This window comes from Ambystoma mexicanum, chromosome 1p (assembly GCF_040938575.1).
Source record: "Ambystoma mexicanum isolate Mex_15411 chromosome 1p, UKY_AmexF1_1, whole genome shotgun sequence".
NCBI lineage: Eukaryota > Metazoa > Chordata > Amphibia > Caudata > Ambystomatidae > Ambystoma > Ambystoma mexicanum.
Window position 1 is genome coordinate 509,269,667 of NC_090921.1, and position 22,573 is coordinate 509,292,239.

Below are 22,573 nucleotides of genomic sequence, written 5' to 3' on the forward strand. Positions count from 1 at the left end.
CATTGGGTAAAAATGGACAGAGCAGTGGCCCAGCACCACCTGGGGGAGGTTCTATGGCTTCTGCATCAGTCGCGGCCACCCCACCTTTATCAGTGCTATAACAAAGGGGTTGATTTGAAATCAGAAGAAGCTGCGGCGGATTACGACCTTCCCATCACCATTCACCTACATCTTCAACAATGGGGACTTTACCCTGGGGACAGGAGGTGGGGCGCTCCTGAAATGGGAAAGAGGGGGATGTAGGACTATCAGGGATGTTTCGCGATCGAAACGTGAAAAGGTTTGAGGAGTGTAAGCAGGAAGGGGTAGGCGAAGGAGAACAGTACAGATATTTTCTGTTTTTCAGATTAGACATTGGGTAATGTCAATGGAAGGACCGAGGACTGCCGCACGCGACATGACTTTGTTTGAGCGGTTCCTCCTGACGCATGAAGGATCCAGAGGATTAATTTCAGACTTTTATAGGCTTTTGGAGAGCGCCGGCCCGAAAGCAAACTGGGCTGGGCTTACATGAGCAGATGGGAGCAGCTCTTGGGGGCTAGAATGGAAAGGGAGGGCTGGGAGAGGCTGTGGAGGATGATTCCGAAGGTGGCAAGAGTTGTCCTGCTGCAGGAAGCCTGGTATAGGTACATTTATGGCTGGCACTACACCCCGGCCCGCCTGCATGCGATATACCCAGCAACGCCCAGGGAATGTTCGAGGGGCTGTGGGGAAGAGGGGGCAGCGGCTCACATCTGGTGGGAATGCCCCAATATCAGACCCTTCTGGCGGGTCATCTCACAGGCTCAAAACCAGGCGTTCGGGGAGGGTGCCAGCCAAGACCCCTGGGAGATCCTATTGGGAAGGCAAGAACTGCGGGATAGTTAGGGGCAAGACCGTAGAGCGATTTGAAGACAAGACAGAGGAAGTTGTACTTGAGTTGAGAGTGACAAGAAAGCCATCCAAGTGAGGTAAGAGATGAAGAAATTGAGTCCCGATAGCAGAGAAGACAGAGCATGGATGGAAGAATGATAGATTGATTTAAGAGGAGCAAGACGTGAGGAAGAAAGACCAAAGAAGAGAACAGAGCAGTAGAAAAGTCCAGAGAAGACTAAGGAAGATTCTAGAAGCTTTGTGGCATGGAAAGTAAGAAAAGGGTGAATTTTGCATATATTGTAAAGATGAAATCGACTGGCGCAGGAAGAAAGAAAGAAAGAGAGAAATGGTGAGAGATGGTGAGCGAAGGAAAGATTAGCGTCAAAGTGGAGACCAAGATTTCGAGCAGTGGGGGAGATGGGGATAAAGGAGGGAGGAAAGAAAATGGGAGGAGGAGGAGCCGGGGGTGTGAGAACATTAGCGGGAAAGAATCGAACTAGTGTTCCTGATGACCTACACTGGAGCAGGAATTTTGAGTATGTAAATCCCCTGCAGGTGAAGGAGTAGCAGTAGTAGTAGAAAAAAACGTTATCAGCTGCTGTGTATGCAGCAGGGGCAGAGAGCCAAGAATGTCTGGACCACCACTGTGTCAGTGACTGATGATGGTGCTGAGAGGGTTTTAAGAAGAAGCCCGAGTTGCAGAGGTTGCGCAGTGGGAAGCGCTGCTGTTGCAAGTTACCCCGTGGGAGAGAAGTTCTCTCAGCTTTATGTGCCTTACTGTGGTGCGCTGGCACTGGGAAGTGAAAAGAGCAACATGGGCTCCTGTTTGGAGAGGCCCGAGATATGGGACTGCGACCAGAGCTTTCAAAGGCTCCAAATCCGAAGAACAGAATATGTGGCAGTGGCAGCAGGGAAAGACTGGTAAGTTGGCCTCTGAAAGGTGACTCTGGGGGTGCTCTGTTGTAAACAGCTCACTGCATATAAAACTATTGAATACCAAAATATTTAAAGGAAATGTTTTTGACCCAAAGGTTGCCTAGAGCAAACAATAAGAGAAACGCAATGACTATCACTACCCAAGTACCAGATAACCACATTTAAGGCTCAGCTTCACCTCACTGATGAGACCCGAATAGGCTGAAACACATGTCTGGGGTTGCTGTTGGTACTCTTCTTCAGAGGAGAATTGCCTAGCATTTGGGTGCTGGTATGTTCTTGTGGGTAGGACAAAGACTGATATGCAAATGGATATTTCTCCTCTGTGAAAGTTAGTGGGCTGAAATGTGGTTGTACCTCCAGAGTGGGCACCTTCCCATAGAACAGGTTATTTGGCCATGATTTATGTTGGTTTTGTTTCGTCCAATTTTACCTGAAACACATATTCTGAAAGTTATTTCAAAAGTTGTACTTAAATGCCTGTCTAACAGTATTACAAAGTGGTTTACTTACTTTGAATAATACCTTGGTTTTTCTAAGTTACTTATTACGTGCGATAGTACTTATCTTTCTGAAGAATTTACCATGGTGTATATATACAATTTACAATTATTTGTATGTAACTTTAGTGTGTTAGTGTTTCTTTGGGCCTTAAGTTCTTTGTGCTGCCTATAGCCCTTTCTCCCCCTAAGATAAGTGTGGCTGCTCAGCCATTGCTACCAACAAAACTTGTGTGGTTCAGGCCTATACTAAGAGTTGGAGCCCTGTGTCCTAAGTGTGAGTGTTCACAAGCCCTACAATCGGTGGACTTTTGTCAAACTCCCTAACATTTATCATGACATTATCATTTAGGCTTGTGTTCGGTAAAAAGATGAGGAGAGTATCACATTTTCTCCAGTCTTAAATTAATTTTGTAACTAGCCTCACTGTTTATGATACAAATTTTAGAGCACTAAGTTTATGAATTGTAAGTATTGGAATTAGGAGAAATAAAAGTTCAACCTTTTTTCTTACAGTAAATGATAATTCACGTTGAACAAATTTTAAAGTGGTAGACATTTAGTGCATGCTGGTACATACAGATAGTCACAATTTAAAATGTCAATATATAGTGTTCTCATTGTGTACACTCATTTGTAGTGGATGACCACTGAACATGGAACTGCTTCTGTGGAGTAGTTGTGGGTACGGGGGGATGTTTGCAGAACAGTGTTCCATATTCTCCATCTGATTGTTTTCTTCTCTTAAAGAATGAGAGAAGCATCTTCCCGACCCAAGCGAGAATACAAGCCAAAGCCCAGAGAGACGTACGACTTTGGAGAAGTGGACCAGTCCAATGGGGGATTCTCTTGCAATGCACCCAGCAAAGTTCCAGGTATAGGACTCACAAGAGTTAGCTTCATATGAATTCATGAGGGAGATCCAACATATTGAACATTCTGTGGAACAATTCTTTGCAAGGGTCGGGTTAAGTGAATTGTTGGGCATTTGTTGGTTGCATTTTAAGTGATTTGGATGTTTGGTGCGTGCAGAGCATGCTGTTGGCTTGCACAGGATTGAAAAAGAAATGTACATTGAAATTCAGACTTCCTATGAACTAGCATGCCTCCTGGTCCATTCCAGTTTATGGTAGGAAAAGGAATGGAGTTGTTGTGTGTACGTTTAATGTACTCGTATGTTCCTTCAATTTCCTCCAGACTTCTGCAACAGGACCAGTGCATGATGTAGAGCAGCGTTCTAGATGAAAGATAATTTGCTCAGGCCTTTTGTATTTTTGCCCAAACTCTACATACTCTTCCCCCTTCTCCACATTCCTGACCATAATCCTCAGTCCTTTTATCTGTGTGGCCTGGACAATAGTATTGGCTGCATTTCTTTTGTTGTAAACCTAACTTTTCATTGTTTTCTTCTCCCTGTGTCTATTGGCAAGGAAGGAAGGCTCAGGGGCAACGTGCTCGTCTTGGAAGCAAGACAATGCAGCGCAACACAGGTTTGAATCCAGATACCGTGTTTGGAAACCACTCGCTGGTACAAAGCGTGTTCTGAAAGAACAGTTAGAATTCCCAGAATCTCAGATTTGGGAAGCTAAATTAAGCCTTTGATTCCAGATGCACCCCGGCATGTCAAGATGACTCGCCAAACTATGAGCAATTCCCAGAACCCTATACTATACTGAGGGTTACTGGCATAGTCACCGATGATTCTGTCAAATGTAACACTGGCAGCGATCCTTTGGTGCTGCTTTGGCAGCCTGTTACTGGCCCTCAAATTGAGGTTATTGGTTGACTAGTTCACTTTGATTAACCAGGACCCTTCCTAGAGGATCAGTCAAGTCCTAAGAAAGGACCAGTGACTTTACCTGAAGTAGGGATAATTTGCAGGTTGGCCACCATGCTGTGGCATCTCACCTGCAGCAGGGGCACCACCTACATGTCATCAGACTTTGGAGCATGTCAGTCCAGTTACAAAAAAGATGGAGCAGGCAAAGCCCACATACTTCACATGCAAATTAAATGGAGGGTCACATTGAGGCCACCTTAGATCCCATAGAAAAAACTCAAGGATCCCGCCTGTGGACTTGGGAAAGGCTCCTTGTACTCGCAACCTGATGATGCACTGCTTGTTTCGTGGTTCGCTGCACCTCTACTAAGGTCACAAGTGGCCCAGTCTGTGTTGTACTGCCTCATTTAATATATTACAACCATATTAAGCCTTAATTCTCAGAGAAACGTTGAACCAGAAGCTTACTGGTTGATAACAGCGCTCACAGGTACAGGTATTCTATCAACAACATACTTTATACTAGTGCAAGTCCCAGACATTGCAAAGTCAAGGTTGGATTTTCTGAGCAGATTGAAGTATGTCAAGTAGAACCCCCCCCCTTCCAATGGCAGTTAACTGAAAATCGTGTTCTCGAAAGGTGGACCAATTTGAAACTCCCAGAAAAGCAGATGCCCCCCTGTGAGTGACTTAACATTAGGCATCCAACTACTTTGGGAATGCCTTCCTCCTTCAGTGGGACCATCTGTTTTGTTTTTCTGCATCTATCCCTCTGTACTAGAACTTGATTCATACAGGGAGGCTTTTGTGTGCTCCGAGTTCATGTAGGCTAAGAGGCTTTAGCTGCTGTGTTAGTGGGATTATCCTGAAGCCCTTTGGTCGGGGTCTTTATGTGCATCTTCCTGATGCAGGTACTGCTAGTGATTCCTTGAAGCTCACCACACTCCATTTGCTTCTCATGACAGATCAGCCCAGGCATAGCTCTCAGGAGTTGGAGTGGGGTGGACAACACGGTGCCCACTTCATTTACACCCAATTAGAAAATGCCCACATACTATAGTTTTATAATAAATATAATCTTTATATAAGAAAAGACAAAGCGAAAATTATTACATTCACAGGTGTGGTAGGCCAGAATTGGGAGACAGACAAGTGCCATTGTATTTGCCTATAAAGAAAAATTACCACATGACTAAGCTGTCCCAATGTCCAAGATTCTACTCTATAAAGAAAGTATCCAAAGGGTGCTCGTCAGATGTCTTTACAAAACTAAGAAAAAGCCCTCTGTCCACACTACTATTAAAATAAAAATAGAATCCAAAAAAAAGATACTTGGGAGGATGGCCACCGAGCTGTGAAGTCACGGCAGACAGAGCTCTGTGCCTCACAAGGAAGCAATCCTGGTTAATCGGGCTATCTGAGAACTCCATGAAGCAGGAGAACTCAGAATAATAGCCACCTTGACCACAGCATAACAGTGTTGCACGGTCGCTTCAGAGCGGAGTCGTGGGTAGACGGAGAGCACTGCGGCCGATGCGACGGCAGACTTGAGCAAACCTGAAAGGGACCCGTTCCTCGCGGAACGGATTAACAACGTGGATGGTGTCCGGCTCGAGCGCCGGATTTGATGCGGCTGCCCCTCTCCGGCTCCCGGCATGATGGGGAAATTAGTTGCGGAGAGCCTGTGCCTGAAACGTGCTGATTTGAAGGATAACGCCCGAGCGCAACACCAACTCAGAACTGACACGGATAAGGATCTGAGGGATGACTTGCTGGCTGCCGGCGAGGAGCTGAGGCACAATGCCGATGCTTGCGTGCTGGGAGACCATGAAATATTTCTGCTATTGGCGACCTCCCATAAGCCATATATGTCCCCCGGTGCACAGCTGTTAAAACAAAGAATCTGTCTCGGAGTCACCACGACATTGCAAAAGACCTGGCTGTTCATTAAACTTATGACCACATGGAGACTTTTTGCTTGAACGCGGTTCACCAAGTATCCAGAGCCTCTGGACACACGCCCATAGGTCACTGCGACACTGTGTAAGGAGGGAAAGAATAGTTATACTCTGTGCAGGAATCGGATCTGTAACTCAGGAGAGAAATGTAATGCTAAAAAAAAAAAGACGGGGGCGCAGACTGTTGGTAATAGAAGTGGATTTGTTGAGAGGAATGTTCTCCATTTTAACAAGTTATTTGCTCCATCCCATATTAGTCAATAGGCGAGAATCACTTAGACTATCATTGTCTGAAAGGGCAGATTGGCAGAAAAAAAGTAGGGCAATTCCCATGAGAATATTATCCCTTCACTTTATTGGGACATTATTAAGGTCATAAGCCAAACCGTGCAAGTTATAAGAGAAGTGAGGATTTGGAAAAGCATGATGCTGCAGAGTCGTCCCTATTAATAACGGGATAATCCTGATCATGCTTGTGGTCCATGTCAGAACCTAAGGGGCGAAGAAAAGCATGCTCATCCACACTACCTTCCCACCCTTATGTTAATCCGATTAGTAGTTGCTGGCTCAGGTCAGGCGGACCTTAGAAAAAAGTCAGAACATAAGGTTGAATTGGACAAAGCACACCTTGACACAGAGATGGCGGCTTCCAAAGAAGATATGGAACACTGCTTCCAGATTTTTCAGGACAAGGTGGTGGCCTCCTTGCAATTAGTTGGACAACTTTACTACGGAATTCAAATCTGCCTACGCAGACATTAGAGAAGACATTGCATCTTTGGAAGAAAGGGCAGATAAAAATTAACAAGCATTACAAGTGTAAGGGAGAATTTTCAGTTTAGTGCTAAATTCCTCCCACTGTAGAGACCCCCCCAGCTCTTTTGCTGAACTTTGGGACTTCGTACTTTTAATAAACTAAACTAGAGAGGAAGTCGCTGGGGTCTTTAAGGCTTTGTTAAACAATGAAGATGAAACAGTCATCCCCCTGGACAGGATTCATCTAGATGGTCTGAAGTGCTTCGATCCGGGAGCTCAGCCTAGAGACATGTTAGTGGCTTTGACAAATTACTCACAGAAAGAGCTTATTCTTAGGGAAGCCAGGAAAGTGACGCAAATTACATTGAACATGAGTGCCATCCAACTATATCAGGATCTCTCCCCAAGAACATTACAATGGAGTAGGGGTGTCACGGTATTAGTTTTATGACGGTACAATAACCTTCTTGCCAAATGACGGTATACCATGGTTATCGTGGTATAGCAAGTGGAGTTAACTAATCTTAACAAATATTTTCTAAAAGGTCATAAATTGTCAGATTTATCATTACAAACAAAACCAGGCACCCGGGGCCAGAATTGGGCTTTTCAACATAATTTCCACTGAAATGCCACCCCTTGCTTCCACCAAACACAAACACGCGTGTGGAGAGGAGGAGGGGGGCCCTGCTGCGACTGACAAAGCGAACTGAATAGCTTTTCTTAGGTTGTCATTTAGGCTTTTAGCTCCCCCACTGGCTACTGGTGAAGATGAACATGTTGCCATCTTGATAACCTGCATGCCACAGATCAATGGAGTCTGATGGTAGTATACGCTTGTGCGCATACACACACACACACATACACACACATACACACACACACACACACATGCACACGCACCCTCTCTTTACGTTGCAGCCTTTAGTTTCCTTCCGGGCCAAAAGGTGTTTAGTAATCACGGACATGTTACCCTTTGGTATGGCAGCAGGGAATACCCACAGAGATTTCGTAGTGTGACTTATTATATGTAAATTCAATGATAGAACCAGGGAAATCCCCCATTGTCATATGTTTAGAAAACATTATCCATTATAAATATATAAACCCCAAAGCCGCCAACCCAAAGTCCCGGGAGGATAGCTCAGCGGCAACGTGTGTGCATTGGAAGCAAGACCACGAAGCAACACAGGTTCGAACCCCGGGTCCGCGCTTAGAAACCTCTGGGTGTTTAAGCGCGTTATAAATACGCAACTAAGACAAAAACAATTTCTTTAACAGCGCCTCGATGCCCGCGGGCTGTGTGAGCGCTTTAAAAGAAAAATGTAAATTTAAAAAAAAATAAACCCTTTTCCTTCTTGGCACTGTATTTATTCTTCCTATTGCTAACATACTGATTTTGTGTCAGTCACGTGTGGTTTATGGAATGGCATTAAAAACTGCTCAAACTGAAACTACTTGGCAGACGGCACATCCAACAGTGCCTTACCAAGACTGCGCAGCACTTGCTTACTGCAGCCTTTCCAAATCAGATTGAAAAGCACACTTAACGGTATGAACGGTATACCGGTATAAACAATGTGACGGTTATTATTGTTCAATTAAGTGGTTCACGGTATCTTTAACGGTATACCGTAATACCGTTACATCCCTACAATGGAGAAGAGATATGAGGGAAATCCTACAATACTTACAAGCTCACAGGATATTGTATAGATGGACTTTCCCTTTTGTCCTTCTTTTTACTTGGGAAGGCAAGCAAAATCCGAATTACATCTAAAGAGGAGAGGGCTTGAATCTTGTAAATGGAAGAACAACCAGGCCCAGGCTCTGGGATGCAACCACATGCCCCTCGAGGACCTAGGTATTTTTATTATGATTTTTTTTTTATTTACGGTGTTTAGTTTAACAAACTTTTACAACCATTTTTTTCATATACTTTCTTACATTATTTCTTACATTTAACTTTTCCTTCATACATCGTTTAACAATTCATAAATGACATTTAAAACAACTTTGAACATAAAAACATCAAATCTAAAAAAATCATATTTACAATTCATGGATGATATGTATAACTATCATATGTGATCAAGGACAATTAAGTTGCCATTACGTTACATTCCTACTGTTTCATCTTACAAGATGTGATTTGTTATGTTTCGGGATTTGTTCATACGCTTAAGTCTCAAAGATTTTTTTTTGAGAACCTCTACCATCTTTGACTCATCTTCCCAGCATTATTACATACATTGTAACTATATGCTACTGTGTTGAATGTATATGGACTGTTGCTCAACACTTCTGCTTCCTATTGGTCTATGTCCAATTTGACACATCCAGGCAAGTTTAACTCTTGGAATTGAAATATTCAGACTCTACATATGTATGTATATTAGTGCATTTGTTAGTCATGTTTCTATGAGGGTGATATCCAATATCTTTCTTTAGATTTCTCATAGCACAATATTTTACAAATCCAAGCTCATTGTGACGCCGCACTCAACTAGCTTGAATTTGAGTTCTGCGTTGATAATGTGCAAGAACCTTAATGCCAGGATCAGCGTCACGTTTGTGCCCCACATACAGAGTCCACAACCATTCTCTCCCAAATGTCATGGTACTTGCGTTGTTTTCACCAAATATAGCATTACGCTGTGTGTCAAAATGCTTACAGGAGATAGTGAGATGTTTTAGTGTTTCTTTGATCGCGCTGTTACAGAATCGACATCCAACAAGTTTAATTCCTTCAGGCATTTTGCTCCAGTACTGTGTTTTTTCAAAGGTGGGAAACTGGTTCAATTTAAAGCGTAAGTATATGTCACGATCTGATTTACCCGGAAATCGTGTCAAGTATCTCACTCTTGGAGCGTGTTTGGTGGTAATTTCTGTATATGATTTAAACGTGGGGAGAATTTCAAGCGCATTTGTCCAGTCATGTTCATATAACTTTTTTTTAACAAAGGCTGGACGCATTTGGAGATCATCAGTTGTTGCATCTATTTTGCTTAATAAGCATAGCATATCCCCATGGTATTGTTTTATGGCTTTGGGAAGCTTTTCAGTAATCATGGTTGCTAAATTTTCATACAAAGAGTTTTGCGGAGCAGTAAGCATTTTTGCAAAATTGTTTAAACGCCTCCAATCAAGATGAGCAGAGAGTGATATGAGTCCCAGCTCATGTCGCAACACTGCACTGGTAATGGAATTGGAAAGCCTCAGCGGTTCTTTCCATATTAGCGCTTGCACCTGATTTAAATCTGATCCAATCTTCATTAGGCACATATCCAGACCATATAACACTATCGCTTCTACTTTCAGAGTGTAGTATTCAAATAGAGGGGCCATGGAACATTCACAATATCTATTGAATATAATTTTCATTTGCGCATATAAAGGTTTGATTTTGTCTTGTATCATGGAGTTCCACATATTTTTAGATCTATTATTGGATAGATGGTATCCAAGATACTTCACTGAGGGATTGCGTTCAATTAGAGCGTGAGCCAAAGACCATTGGTATATCACATGTTTTTCCTTGATTTGTCTGCATACCAAATGGAGTAAGATCGAATAATATGTCGTCCGCAAACGCCAAACACTGTATTCGCAGACCTCCCAACTTTGCAGGATATATAGATTTGCCCTGCCAAATATTGTCGATGTCACTCAGATAGGCAGTGAACAAAGTTGATGCTAAATTGCACCCTTGTCTGACACCAATGTGCGTGGAGACTGCCTCTGTTAGACTGCCTTGTTTGTTTGTCCGGATTCGTACGTGTGTTTTCATGAAGCAAGACCAACATGTGGAGTAACATTGGGTCAAACCGAGAGTCTTCTAATTTGGGCCATAGTAGTGACCGTATGATAGTATCAAAGGCAGACGTTAAATCTAGCGAGGCCATGTATATCGGACCACATTCGCCGTTTTTCGATTTAGTTAACAGATGCGCTAGAATAGTTGGGTTCAATGGAGTACCCATTGCACGGCGAAATCCCACTTTAAATCTAGATAACATCTTTTCTCGTTTCATGGTGAGTTCCAGTTCTTTAAGAATAATTTCTGATGTATATAGTAGAGCAATAGCTCTGTAGCTCGCAGGGTCTTCGCAACTTCCCTTTTTCCATATGGGAACTACTATGGCGGTGTTCCATAATATAGGTATTTTGCGGAATTTGAATATATTATCATATTTTATTTTACATATACGGGCCCAAAAGCTAGGGTCTTGTTTCATGACACAAGCAGGTATCCCATCAGGACCAGGGGCTTTTGAGTGTTTCAGATTATCTATCGCCCATTCAATGTCTTTTTCTGACCAGGGACACACTGCAACTGATTGTACATTTGTATAGCATGGTATGAGTTGGGAGAATCTGGAGGGGAGTTGATATTTGTTTTCAATAAAGGTAGTCCAGATTGATGCTGAGATAGGAGACTCCATCGCATCTGTTCTTTTTTCCACTCCACTTCGAATCATAGCCCATAAAGATCTCCTATTTGTACAAAGAAATGAAACCATTCTTTGTTTTTAATTTTGATGCCCCGTTGGATATTACGGCACTTGTTGGTATGTGTTGCAAATATTCTTTTTCAGCTTTAGATATTCTTCAATGTTGGGGCAAGTTTTCTTTATTTTCCGTAAGTTTCTGTTTTTAACACATTTTAATTTGTGAATCTCACTGTCGCAAGGGGGTATAAAGGGGAACCCTGCCTGTGAGCAACCTTACTTAGTCATAGCAGGGTGGCATCGATCAGCTCAGTAAAATACTTCTCTATACTGAAAGTGTCACATTGTTGCTGTAAGATGGTTCCTAACGGTGTTGTAGCTGTTTTGATCATTTTATTTACTTTGCAACATAAATAGGAATTCCATTTTATGGAGACGTCGGGACGCTCAATCTCTACATGGTCCAGCACCAGCTCCTTATGTAGTACTGGAACTTTCATGCTGATATTTGTACCAATAATTATATGATGATCCCCTTGTACATCCACAGTGTGTAGAGGAGTTGTTGGATGTATCAACGTTTGTGAAGCAACCAAATCAATTCTGGAGTCGATTTAATCTCTCCGCCACGTATAGTGAAGTGCTGTCATCAAAATCAATCCAGTATATATCCCAACTTTCAAGAAAGTGTTTCCATCTTTGACCATTCTCCTGCGCTTGGAGTTGGTGGGAGGACAAGGCAAATTTAAATGTTTTAATTGCGGGCTCAATGCAGCATGCATTAAAATAGCCTCCTATAATTATGTAGCTAGCTATGTGGCGTGAGTATATCTCCTCCAAAGTTGAGTTTAACTGATCCAACATGAGGTCCAAGGACATTCTTGATGGATTCCAATATATGTCAATTGTATAAAGTGGTGAACATAATTCATCAAGAAGTGAGAGTTCAACTGCTAAGATGTTCTCTGTTCCCTGGATCATCTTGGAACTCATGTTTAAACTGTTATTGATACAGATAGCCAACCCTCCAGAGGTTCACCCTCCCCTGCCATGCCTGGCTTTGACAGCATGCGTGGTGAAGCCATTTGTCACAAAGTCTAGTGTGTTCATAGTTTCTTGTACCATGATTATAGATGTTTGAGCAAATGCAGGAAAATGATGCTGCCAACTATCCGTTTTTAATTCCACAGGAATTCCAGGATATAATGGATAATACATGGTTACTATGCCGAGTGCAATGATGGTTTTACTTCATTTGATGTTTTTGCTAACGGGATCACCATGATCAGTCCTTGATTGTTGCAGTTAGATTAGCAATTTGGGACAGTGCAGCTATTTCCGTGTCCCTCTGAGCCTGATTACTATCAGGTTGTTTCTCATTGGTGGAGTATTTGGGAGGTTGGAATTGCAAAACATTTTTAGCTGCTTCATGTGATTCAAACTTAGAGTTCAAATCCCAATAGCTCAAAGTCCATGCAATGTTCACGCAACAACTTTGTGATTATTAGAGTGTGTTTTGCATACCATTATGTTGTTGTTGGAATGATAAAGTTCTACCCATTCGATGTCTTCTGATTTCAGGTTTCTTAAGGATGGTATGAGGTTGAAGATTTGCAGCAAGTGGGACCGGTTGATACGTTTTTTTCCCATTTACATCTTCATCACTCTGCCATCCTATTATATTCTCCATTACCCCATCTATCTCAATGGTAGCATTGAAGGGAATTTGTACTTGCATATCGTCGCTTTGCCCCTGTTCGTTTTCTTCCTCAGTGATGGGTTGCAAATTAGGAGTTATGTTGTCGCTCACTTCCTTGTTGATCACTTTTAATTTTTCTACACTAATGGTTGGACATGTGGATTGTTTGGGCTCCTTCATTTTAGTAGGAACTTTCTAAGCTTTTAGTTTCATGTCAGACTGCATTTTTGCATTGGTGTTTGATAATTTGGTGCTGCCCTTAGATGGAAAAAATGATGGCAGTTGCGATTGCTTGGAAGGTTTTGGCTCAGCAGATATTGTTCCTGCAACACAGGTTTGGGAAGGCAATTTCAATTCCCCATCGCTGGTGGGCCCTGATCTCTTTATTGATATTTCAGCGGGACTCATTTGGATTGCATTTTTTGTTTTATTCATTTTTTTTATTTTTTGTTGCATCCTTTGTTCCATTTCCTTCCTGCTTTTTTATTTATCATTTTGATTTTTTCTATCTGGAGGGCTTTCTTTCTTTCATTGTTCAACTGGTCAAGGTCTAGGTTCCCCTCCTCCCCTAGGGTGACTTCCAAGGTGTCTTCCCTGCACTTGCCTTTCGCCTCAACATAGGGAGGTGCCGCTTGTTGTGTGATGCCTGTCATCTTTGCCTCTTTTTTTCGGTCGGAGATTCCTTTTTAGCTGTCATGTGTGCATACGCTTTTGTCTCAGACATATAGGGGCCCGATGTGAATCCCTTGTTGCTCTTGGACATATCCTCATTTGTCACACTAGATATTTCGCCCTCATTTACTCCTTCTTTATCCTTCTCGATTAGCTCAAGTAGGAGAGAAGGACTATCACATTTTGCTCTGCATTGAAGATGATTGAAAGATGAAGGACTTAGAATTGGACTCTAGGAGCGATGGTAATCTCCTTGCTATTTGAGTTAGCATTAGATCAAGCATGTCTAATTTTGTATACATTTTGTCAATGGCCGGTTGGGTTTCCTCAAGGATCTCTGCCTGTGGGCTTTTTGTTAACATCAGGTTTTTTTCTAACACTTTGGCATATGATCTAGAGGAAGCCGCAAATTGTTTTTCTGATAAGTTGGTTTGTACACTTTTAGAGTGCATTAAAAGCTCTTCAGTTTGTGTGGCTTGTGAATTGACATATCTTTTCTTTTCTACAGTCATATTGCCTATCTTTGAGTCGCCAACTTTCTGTAAACCCATTAGATAGCCCTCTATTTTGCTTATTTTACTAAGGGTTTCTTTGAATGTTTGTTTTAGCTCTCTAATTTATTACAGGGAATGTTTGTTCTGCATTCTCAAAGTCATTGAGTGCATTTGTCGTGCACATTGATGCAATTTGAGATGCTTTGTGGGCTGCCAGCAGAACTTGTTTTGCATCTACGGGGCTAGAGCATACTCTTGCTCCTTCAGCTGTACTTTGGTTTGTCTCATAATTTTGGGGGTTATTACTATTAACAGGTATGGACGTATTCATTGAGGCTAACTGTAGCTCAAGAAGTTCTGAAGGGGGATTTGGGTACCGGCTTTATCAATACATCTAGCTCCAAAAAGATGTACTTCTTCAATGGTACCGTGTCTAGGATTAGCAGGCGTGGAAGGCCCCAGTGACATGCAAACTCGTTTTCCCAACTCAGCTATAATAGTTGGGGCTAACATTGAGTCGTCGGAGATACGCTGATTCAACAGACCGCCTGCCCCAGTACTAGATGGAATGGCATGTTAATCTTCACGTATGCTCAGAAAGCTAAATTGTACAGTGTTCCACCTCGTACACTTCCTTCAAGGGGAATGGAACTATTCCGTACGGGTGCATGGTCAGTGTATGGCTTCTACATTTATGGTCAGTGTATGGCTTCTACATTTTCTTTCCCCTTTTCATTATGTTCTATGATTGAGTCCTCATTTATTGCACTACCAATGTTTAGTGCGGTTGGAGTTTGCATTTTATTACCATCAATAAGAGCTGCTGCTTTTACGGGTTTCTCACACCCTTTCCCACTTCTTAGGCCACTATCCATTAATCCCTATCAGTTTGAAAATTAGGGGAGAGGTACTATGCAATGTTTGCTATACCATTGGCATAAGGACGTCACATATAATGCAAATTCAATAGGCAATAGTGGTACTTATTGATTAGTGATCACAACAATAAGCATACAATCCAATGGCTCACTGTGTAATCTTACTCACAAATCCCTCGGTTTTGATATTTACAAATTCAATTATCAAACAATGATAAAGTGCTCTGCGCCACCTCGCCACCTTCAACACCCGAACAGCACTTCCGGGGTGCAGGTGCGCAGACCCGTGCCTTGTTGTAGGAAGTTCAATGGGTGGGCGTAGAGGGGGGGAGGACGGGGAGTTCCCAGCAATGAATGACAGTTCTTATAAGGAAAGAGCAAAAGGGGCGTTTAATCGCGTGTTCAGAGAAGCAAGATTGCACACAAAGAAGATGCTGAGCGTCTTCACTAAGCAGAATACTGGCCCACAGAGCAGAATACTGGGCCACGGAGCAGTGAGGACAATAAGGAAAGGTCAGTTGTGCTGCAGTCCCTTGTACAAAGTTCGAGCACAAAGAAAATATTTACTTGTTTCTCTTTGCGTTACGGACGCTTTCAAAACGCTGTGCTTCCTCTTGCCGACGGCGAGTTATTGAGATCCAGGAGGCAAGTCCTTCGAAAGAGGGCGCGAGAGGCTTTTCAGGGCACAGCGTCTCAGCCCAAACAGCACTTCCAGGCACTTCCGGGGAGCCAGGTATTGGGAATGGAGGGCGGTTGAACGGACCCAGACGAGGAAATAAAGGCCCTTCAATACCAGAGAAGTCATCGGAACAATAAAGGGTAGAACTGAAATGTTTGTTGTGGTTAAGGGAAGATAAGGTATGTTTTTTACCGATTTTAGGTTTGTGTTGTTGAAAGAGGAGGGGCATGTTAACTGCTCGTCTTTGTACTCCGTATGGTTTAAAACGAGGTCATTGTCGGAACCGAAGGGCTGAAGAAAAGCATGGATTACGTGGTAGGCCATTTTTTTGAACGGGGTCCAAGGTGTGTAGAGTGAAGGTGGTCTACTCCAGGGAGATGGGGACCAAGTTGGGGGATTGTTGGAGGTTAAGGGGGGGGAGGGTATTAATCAGTTGGTGTAGAGGGGGGTGTGGGTGGAGGGGGGCAGAGGGTGTACACAAACATTATGAAGGGGAAAGAAAGGATTGGTGGGGACAACGTATCAAACAGGTGTCGGCATTGATAAGATTTTATACTCTGGTGCTTGACACTTCATATCAGGGGCCTGAATACCCCCAGGAAAAGCAGGAAACTGGAAAGACTATTGAGTATGCATCAGCCCGGTCTTCTAGCCCTACAGGAGATGCATATCAGATTTCAAGACGGACACAAACTAAAAATAAAGCCATTCCCTTTAATTAGACAGGCTAATGTACAGGGTAAGACTGCAGGGGTTTTGATTGATTGCTTTGAACTCATGCTTACAGATTTCCATTGAGAAAGTGATGGAGGATAAGGAGGGTCGGTTTTTATTTATCACAGTATAGTTGGTCACTGCAACATTGGCATCCTTGTATGCTCCAAATACAGACCAAGAGGGATTCCTGATGTCAGCCTGGACTAACTTGGAACGGTTTGATCCGGGAGAAAGGATTGTGATGGGGGATTTGAACATTGTGTTAGGTAAGATTTTCACAGAACTGGTAAATCATCCTGACCTGCTTTACTAGTGGGATATTTTTACTTAATACCTCAGTGAGTGGGAACCTTTTTCCACACTCGCATAATCTTTAACTCTTTTTATGGGTGTCTTTTTTTTTTTACTCTCCATGGTGTCTTCTTAAAGTTATCCTCTTTAACAACTTATTGGAAGTACGTGCCTGTTGTTGCTGGGTTGCCCTAGGGGCTCCCCTTGTAACTTTCTTTTGCTAACCTTGGGTGAACCACAGTTCCCAAGGGTAGAAAGGATCTTTGGATCCCTTTTACATTTTATTCTGTGAAGCCAGCACACCCCACCTATATGGAGTGCTGGGTAGATGCAATGTATCCCATTTCACACTAAAACTATAACAATTCTGTTACAGAGAGAAGCTTACCTTCAATGGCTTGCCTTTTTAGTGTTTCTTGTCGTTTCTTGTTCCTTCCCCTGACATCCAGGGTGGGACATTTCTTTGTGTGATTTTTTTTTTTTTTTTTTTTTTTTTAATCTTCGGCGGCAATCCCCCCACCCAGGCTCCAGTCTGTCTGTGAGGGCAGGAAGCGAGGGAGGAGTCCAAAACTCCACATCCCTTTGTCTTACGCCTTGTTTGAATGGGGACAAATCCCAGTGGGGCGCTGGCTGTCCTGATTGGACAACCAGACTGCCCCTTCTTGTAAAATGTGGGGAGAGAATGCAGAGGTTGTGCTGTAGTTCCTCATAAATACTGCAAACCTGGAAGCTGAAGAAAAGTTGACCACTGGAATGAAGAGGATGATGGAAAAGAGGCTGAAACGATTTCCAGCAACCGGAGAGCCTGCTGTGTAACCAGAGCCTGCTGTAGCCCTTCCTTCCAATCGACCAGTGGACTCCGAAAACGATGACCCCGACCCAGAGCCTGGTGAGACCCACTAGACTCAGGAAGACCTGCATATTGAGCCAACCTACGCAGAGCTGCTACCTTGCGACGTTGCAATACCCCAATACCCTGGGACCTCAAGCCACTGTTCTTCAGTATTTTTTAAGAGCTCTGATTGCTCTGACCTGCTCTGGCTATATTCTGAATGAAAGACAGTTTAGAATCTTTCGCAAGATTCCAAACTGCATCACAGCAATTTCCTAGCAAATCAGTGCAACATACTGCTAGCTCCATCTTGGACTGGGAAGACACCAGCTTCCTGGAAATAAGTTAAGGAACCAGGCCAACTCAGAAAGCTCACACTACAAACACACTCAAATGGCAACACAACCCCTGTGTCTCATGCCTGCCTAGAATCGCCTGATCCTTCCCTTAATTACAATAGACTGACAGTCACCAGAGGTGGGTTGTCCAGCCCTTGGTTCCCGTTGAAGTCCAGGAGCTGCAGGTGGAAGAAATGTTCTGGTCAGGTAGAGGGAGCTGTGTGCAAACTCTTCTTGTGGAACACTGAGACGCTGATGCAGGACTCTTCAGGATCCTCTATTAGATGCGAGAAGGCTGGTTACAGCGATTTCCACCGATGCAAGGCGTTGGCAGGCATTTCCAATGTCACAGTTGAAGAAAGCCATCTGTCTCGGGACCCGTTAATACTGGGACGCCAAAATCTTGCAGAAAGGCTACTTCCAGGACAAGCTGAAGACCTCTAAAGTTCTGAGGCAAAATACGTAACGGTGACGCTTCTACTGTGATAGCCCAAACCGGAGTTGATCAGACCACTTTACGGCCCAGGGACTGTTCTGAAGACTACAATTTGCAGGGCTCCAAGAAGATGTCCAGAGGGATGAAGCACCAACAAGGGTCTTCTGAGATCAGTAGCTAAACTGGCTCCTCCGGACTGCAGCAAGAATTGGTCCTCAACCCTCTTCAGGAATAGTCCTCTGGTCTTCTGCAGTCTTCACATCTACACAGGATACTTGACTCCTCTTGGGATCTGCTGGAATGGCTACAGGAAACCACCTTATCCCAAATTCAGGTGAGTGATCAGACTCAGGCCTCCAATGGAAAGACATGCCCCACACATGCTCACTAGTGGTCTAATCTGGGACTACTGTGGTTTTGACTCATGTATGTGCACCAGACATACTGTCATCAGTATGTGTATTGGGACCAGACAGTCGCAACCCACTTCCTAGTACCCTTCACATGTGGGAGGCACTAGGCCGCAAAATGCAAGGCGTTCTTGTTCTGGTGCATGACCATAAAAGGACATTTCTGACCTGGCAAGGCGGGAAGAAGGCCAAAGAACAAAATGGCCAAAGAACAAGCGAAAGAACCTCAAGGCGCGGCATTGTTAGGACACTAGCCACAGTTAGTAGCCAAACAAGAGAAGGCTAATTTAAAAATGTAACTCCTGCCACCAGCTTGTCTAAAGGCACATTAAAAAGGTAACCAGAAAATCCTGTGTTTGTAAACTAGGGTGATAAAACAGTATCCCCATTGCACTGCATTGGAAGATGCATTGTGCAACATGGAAAAGAGAGCCAAAATAGTTAACTTAAAAAGCACTAAGGGAAAAAGGACTGATCAGTTTTCCCTTAACAAGTGAACAAAAGGTCAGTGAAGTGAAGCTGAAGGCTTAACTTTACTGTAAAGTCGGGACAAAGTGTAAAATCCAAAGCAAAAGGTTTGGGGGGTCCATAGAATATGCAGAGAAAGTTGCTAAAAGAGAACATTCCTAACAAGTACTGCACCTCACTGCAAGCTAATGTGTGTAGTATAAAATACACAAGGAATTTCAGTGGAGGACTGAACCTTTTCCTCGGATAGCTGTAGGGACTGATCATTGCCACAGACAAGAGTTTTGCAAAGTAAGTGAAGCAAATATGTTAGGATATGCTCAAAACCGCAGCTGAAAGTTGGGAGGTTCCATAGATGTCTGACTATACAGGGAAAGAAGCAAAAAGAAAATCTTTCCTAAGCATAGCCCAATGTCACTTTTTGGTAGCCATGTGGGCACCAATCTGCTTATGGAAAATCCTGTTCTCAGCCAATTTGTATTTTAGGGCTCCCTTTGGTCCGGGCAAACAGGAGGTGGCCATATGAGCTCTCATGTATTAATCCATATTGGTTTTATTTGGTTTAAACCAGTAAGTCCCAGAGCTCTCCTTCTCGCTTATTGTGAGGGGGGGTGTTCTTGGCTGAATGGCAGTCCCACTGACCAACAAGTGTGGTTTGTCATCTGATGTTTTACCACCAGCCCTATCTGGTAGATGAGGCCAGCCCTTTTTGCAATGGTACTTTAGTCCCTGCCTGGTCCCTGCTTCCCGTTCCTGCTGTTTTGTTCTTGGAAGAAGCATGTCTGCCGACCTGCTAAAGTACTTTTTCTGCCAATTACTTGCTGTTTTAACTGTTAATAACCATACTGGCTTGGTACAATAATTTGGGTATATTTTGCCTTGTTTTCTGCTTCTGGAGGCGCATTTTGGGCTGTTATCATTTGCTACGTTGAGCCTTCCATGCTGGAAGTGTTTTCTGGACGTTTACCACCTCTTCTCACCGTTTACCAACCAGTATCCTGCACTTGCTGTGGATAACTGCCATCGCCTGGAAGGGTGCTGGGACCACGACTGTCTGATCTGATAGGCATGTCCAAAGGTGCCTCCAGCTATTCTCCCCGTACTAGGATTATGTTCTGCTGAGATCCTACCCTTTGTCCACCGAACCTTCAGGAGTCGCCTCCATGGGTTCCTCTGTCTTCTCCGAGTCTTCATCGCCTGGTTATTTGCTTTTGGGTTGGATGTAGATGACGTGGCAAGGCAGTTTGTGCCTTTCCTTGGTCGTAAAGGTCTTAGTTGGCTCAGGATTGAAGCCCTGGGCACTGAGATCCTGTAAAGCGTACCTAGGAAAGAGGCCTGTATTTATCTAGAACCGTTTTTGCTGAAACGGCCAACGTGAATTTTTACCTCTGTGTCTTTGGATGGGTGCTTATTAAAGACCTCTGTGGTGTCCCTCTAATCTGGGGTTGAAATTCTTTGGAGGCGGTTCTCCGCAGTATCTGCATTGAGTTCCATTGGGAACCTTAGACTGCTGCAATTTACTTTGGCGGCTTCTGATTCCTCCTCCGACCTTTTGGAACTCTTTGGGCACTCCTCTGGTCCTCCTTGGGGTTATTTAACACGGAATCCGCAACTATGGGGTAAAACGGATGTGCTTTTCTCCCCATTTAGTGGATGGTCCATTGACTTTATCCTGTTTATTCCTATTGTGCTTTCCACCTGTATTGTAACACTTCTAAAGTGACTTTGGGGGTACTTGGCTGCTTCTTGACATTGTTCCTGTAACCACAAAGGGGCCAGTGACCCCTGGACCAAGAACTAGAATTTTAGGATTTACCTCTGATTTGTAATGTATTTTTAAATTCATGCTCTGCAGTTAACTCATTGCGAATGCATTATTACACTATAGCAAATTTTAGTGACCGTAAATATTGTCACTGAAGCGTATTGGAAGGGTAACCATTTCTAAAATGTGTCTTAAATTCTCAGATGCCTTTTGGCTATGGTTTTGAATTGTTTCCTACTCTCTATTAATATGTTTAATTACATGTGTGCATTTTCATCATCTCTAGACCTATGCTCTAGTGGATCAGAATTAATGCAGTGTGTCAACGTTGGCCTAAAATATAAGGAGGCTATTTTTCCTTGGGGTTAAACCGTCTGCATCCCTTTTTCTCCTATCTCATACCTTTGTTTATCCAGACACTGGTCTATGGCCTACCATTTATAACAGAGATGGGTTGTGTCTTTAGGATACCATTTAAATGTACAAGCCCAGGGGCGATTTTACATGCTTTGCTAGGTTTTGTGCTTCCCCTTGTCATCCCCCTTCTGTTAATTTATGTTGGGTACTTATCTGAGATAGTTGGCCACCCTATAGGCAGTGGGGTATACTCTGCATTTGCAGTATACTATGAATTTATTAACTGTATATTATGTGTTGATCAGATTGATTTCTAAAATCTTGACGAATCTTGGACCCCTGAATGAATCCTGAGGATAGAATATCCTCTTCCACGTCACTATACCTTGGGTGCCTTGGAAGGCAAAGTGATGGAGCTTCTCGATATCCATTGACAATGCCCCTCAGGGATGGACCCCCCTTGGAAGAAGGGAGAAGGAGCCACTGGGACGTCTGGGTCGAGCACAAGTGAACTATTCTGTGTCGGATAGGCAGAAATGCAGGTCTGTCGCAGTGATCTGATGTCGGGTTGTCACGCCAGCTGTAGATAACTGACGAAGATATTTGCCCCAAAAAAAGAGGCTTCCCACAGCCACTGTCAAGTCAGCATGTAGTTGCCACCAGCACATACCCGGCTCTGTGGGCACCACACGGGTGCCCAAAAACATACACTAGGAGTACAAGGGTGTACCCCTACCCATGGGTGCCCTAAGGGTATTCCATGGGTACTGCTCACCAAAAGGTAAAATGAGGAGATGCACTGCCAATAGTCCAAACTGGAGTCCTGTGCAGAAAAACACACAGAAAACATGAACCGAGAAGTAGTAGGACAAGGTAGAGGTGTGCCCTGTCAGTCCAAAAGCATTTGCAGCATCACAGTGACCACCAAAAATAATGCAAAACAGGTAGAAATGTAAATGTTTACACCAGCTTGTCCTTTTGCACATATAAAAGTAACCAAAAAATCCCATGTGTAAAAGGTTAGAGTGATATAAAGGTATGCCCATTGCTCTGCACTGTAAACTGCTCTGTTCAATGTAAAAATACAAGAAAGCAAAAAGGAAACAGTTTTCCAGTACTGATAGTTTGAAAGACTGATCAGTTGCCCCATAATAAGTGAGCAAAAGGCAATGAAAGGGACTTCCTTTCAAAACGTCAGGACAGGAGCAAAAATAGAGTGGGGTTCCATAGGAAACTATGGAGGGACAGTTGCACAAAAAAAATATTACCCGACGACATCTGTATGAGTAAAATAATTAAAG

The 22,573-nt window shown here is 43.4% G+C and overlaps 1 protein-coding gene across 2 annotated transcripts in view; it reads left to right on the forward strand.

The window, feature by feature from the left end:
- The window catches only part of SH3GL1 (SH3 domain containing GRB2 like 1, endophilin A2), a 362,525-nt gene that overhangs the window by 230,109 nt on the left and 109,843 nt on the right, over positions 1 to 22,573 (forward strand). For both annotated transcript variants that reach the window (XM_069649372.1, XM_069649373.1), the window contains exon 8: positions 3,042 to 3,166. In XM_069649372.1, the coding sequence (XP_069505473.1) occupies positions 3,042 to 3,166 (125 nt within the window). The remainder of the gene's footprint in view (positions 1 to 3,041; positions 3,167 to 22,573) is intronic.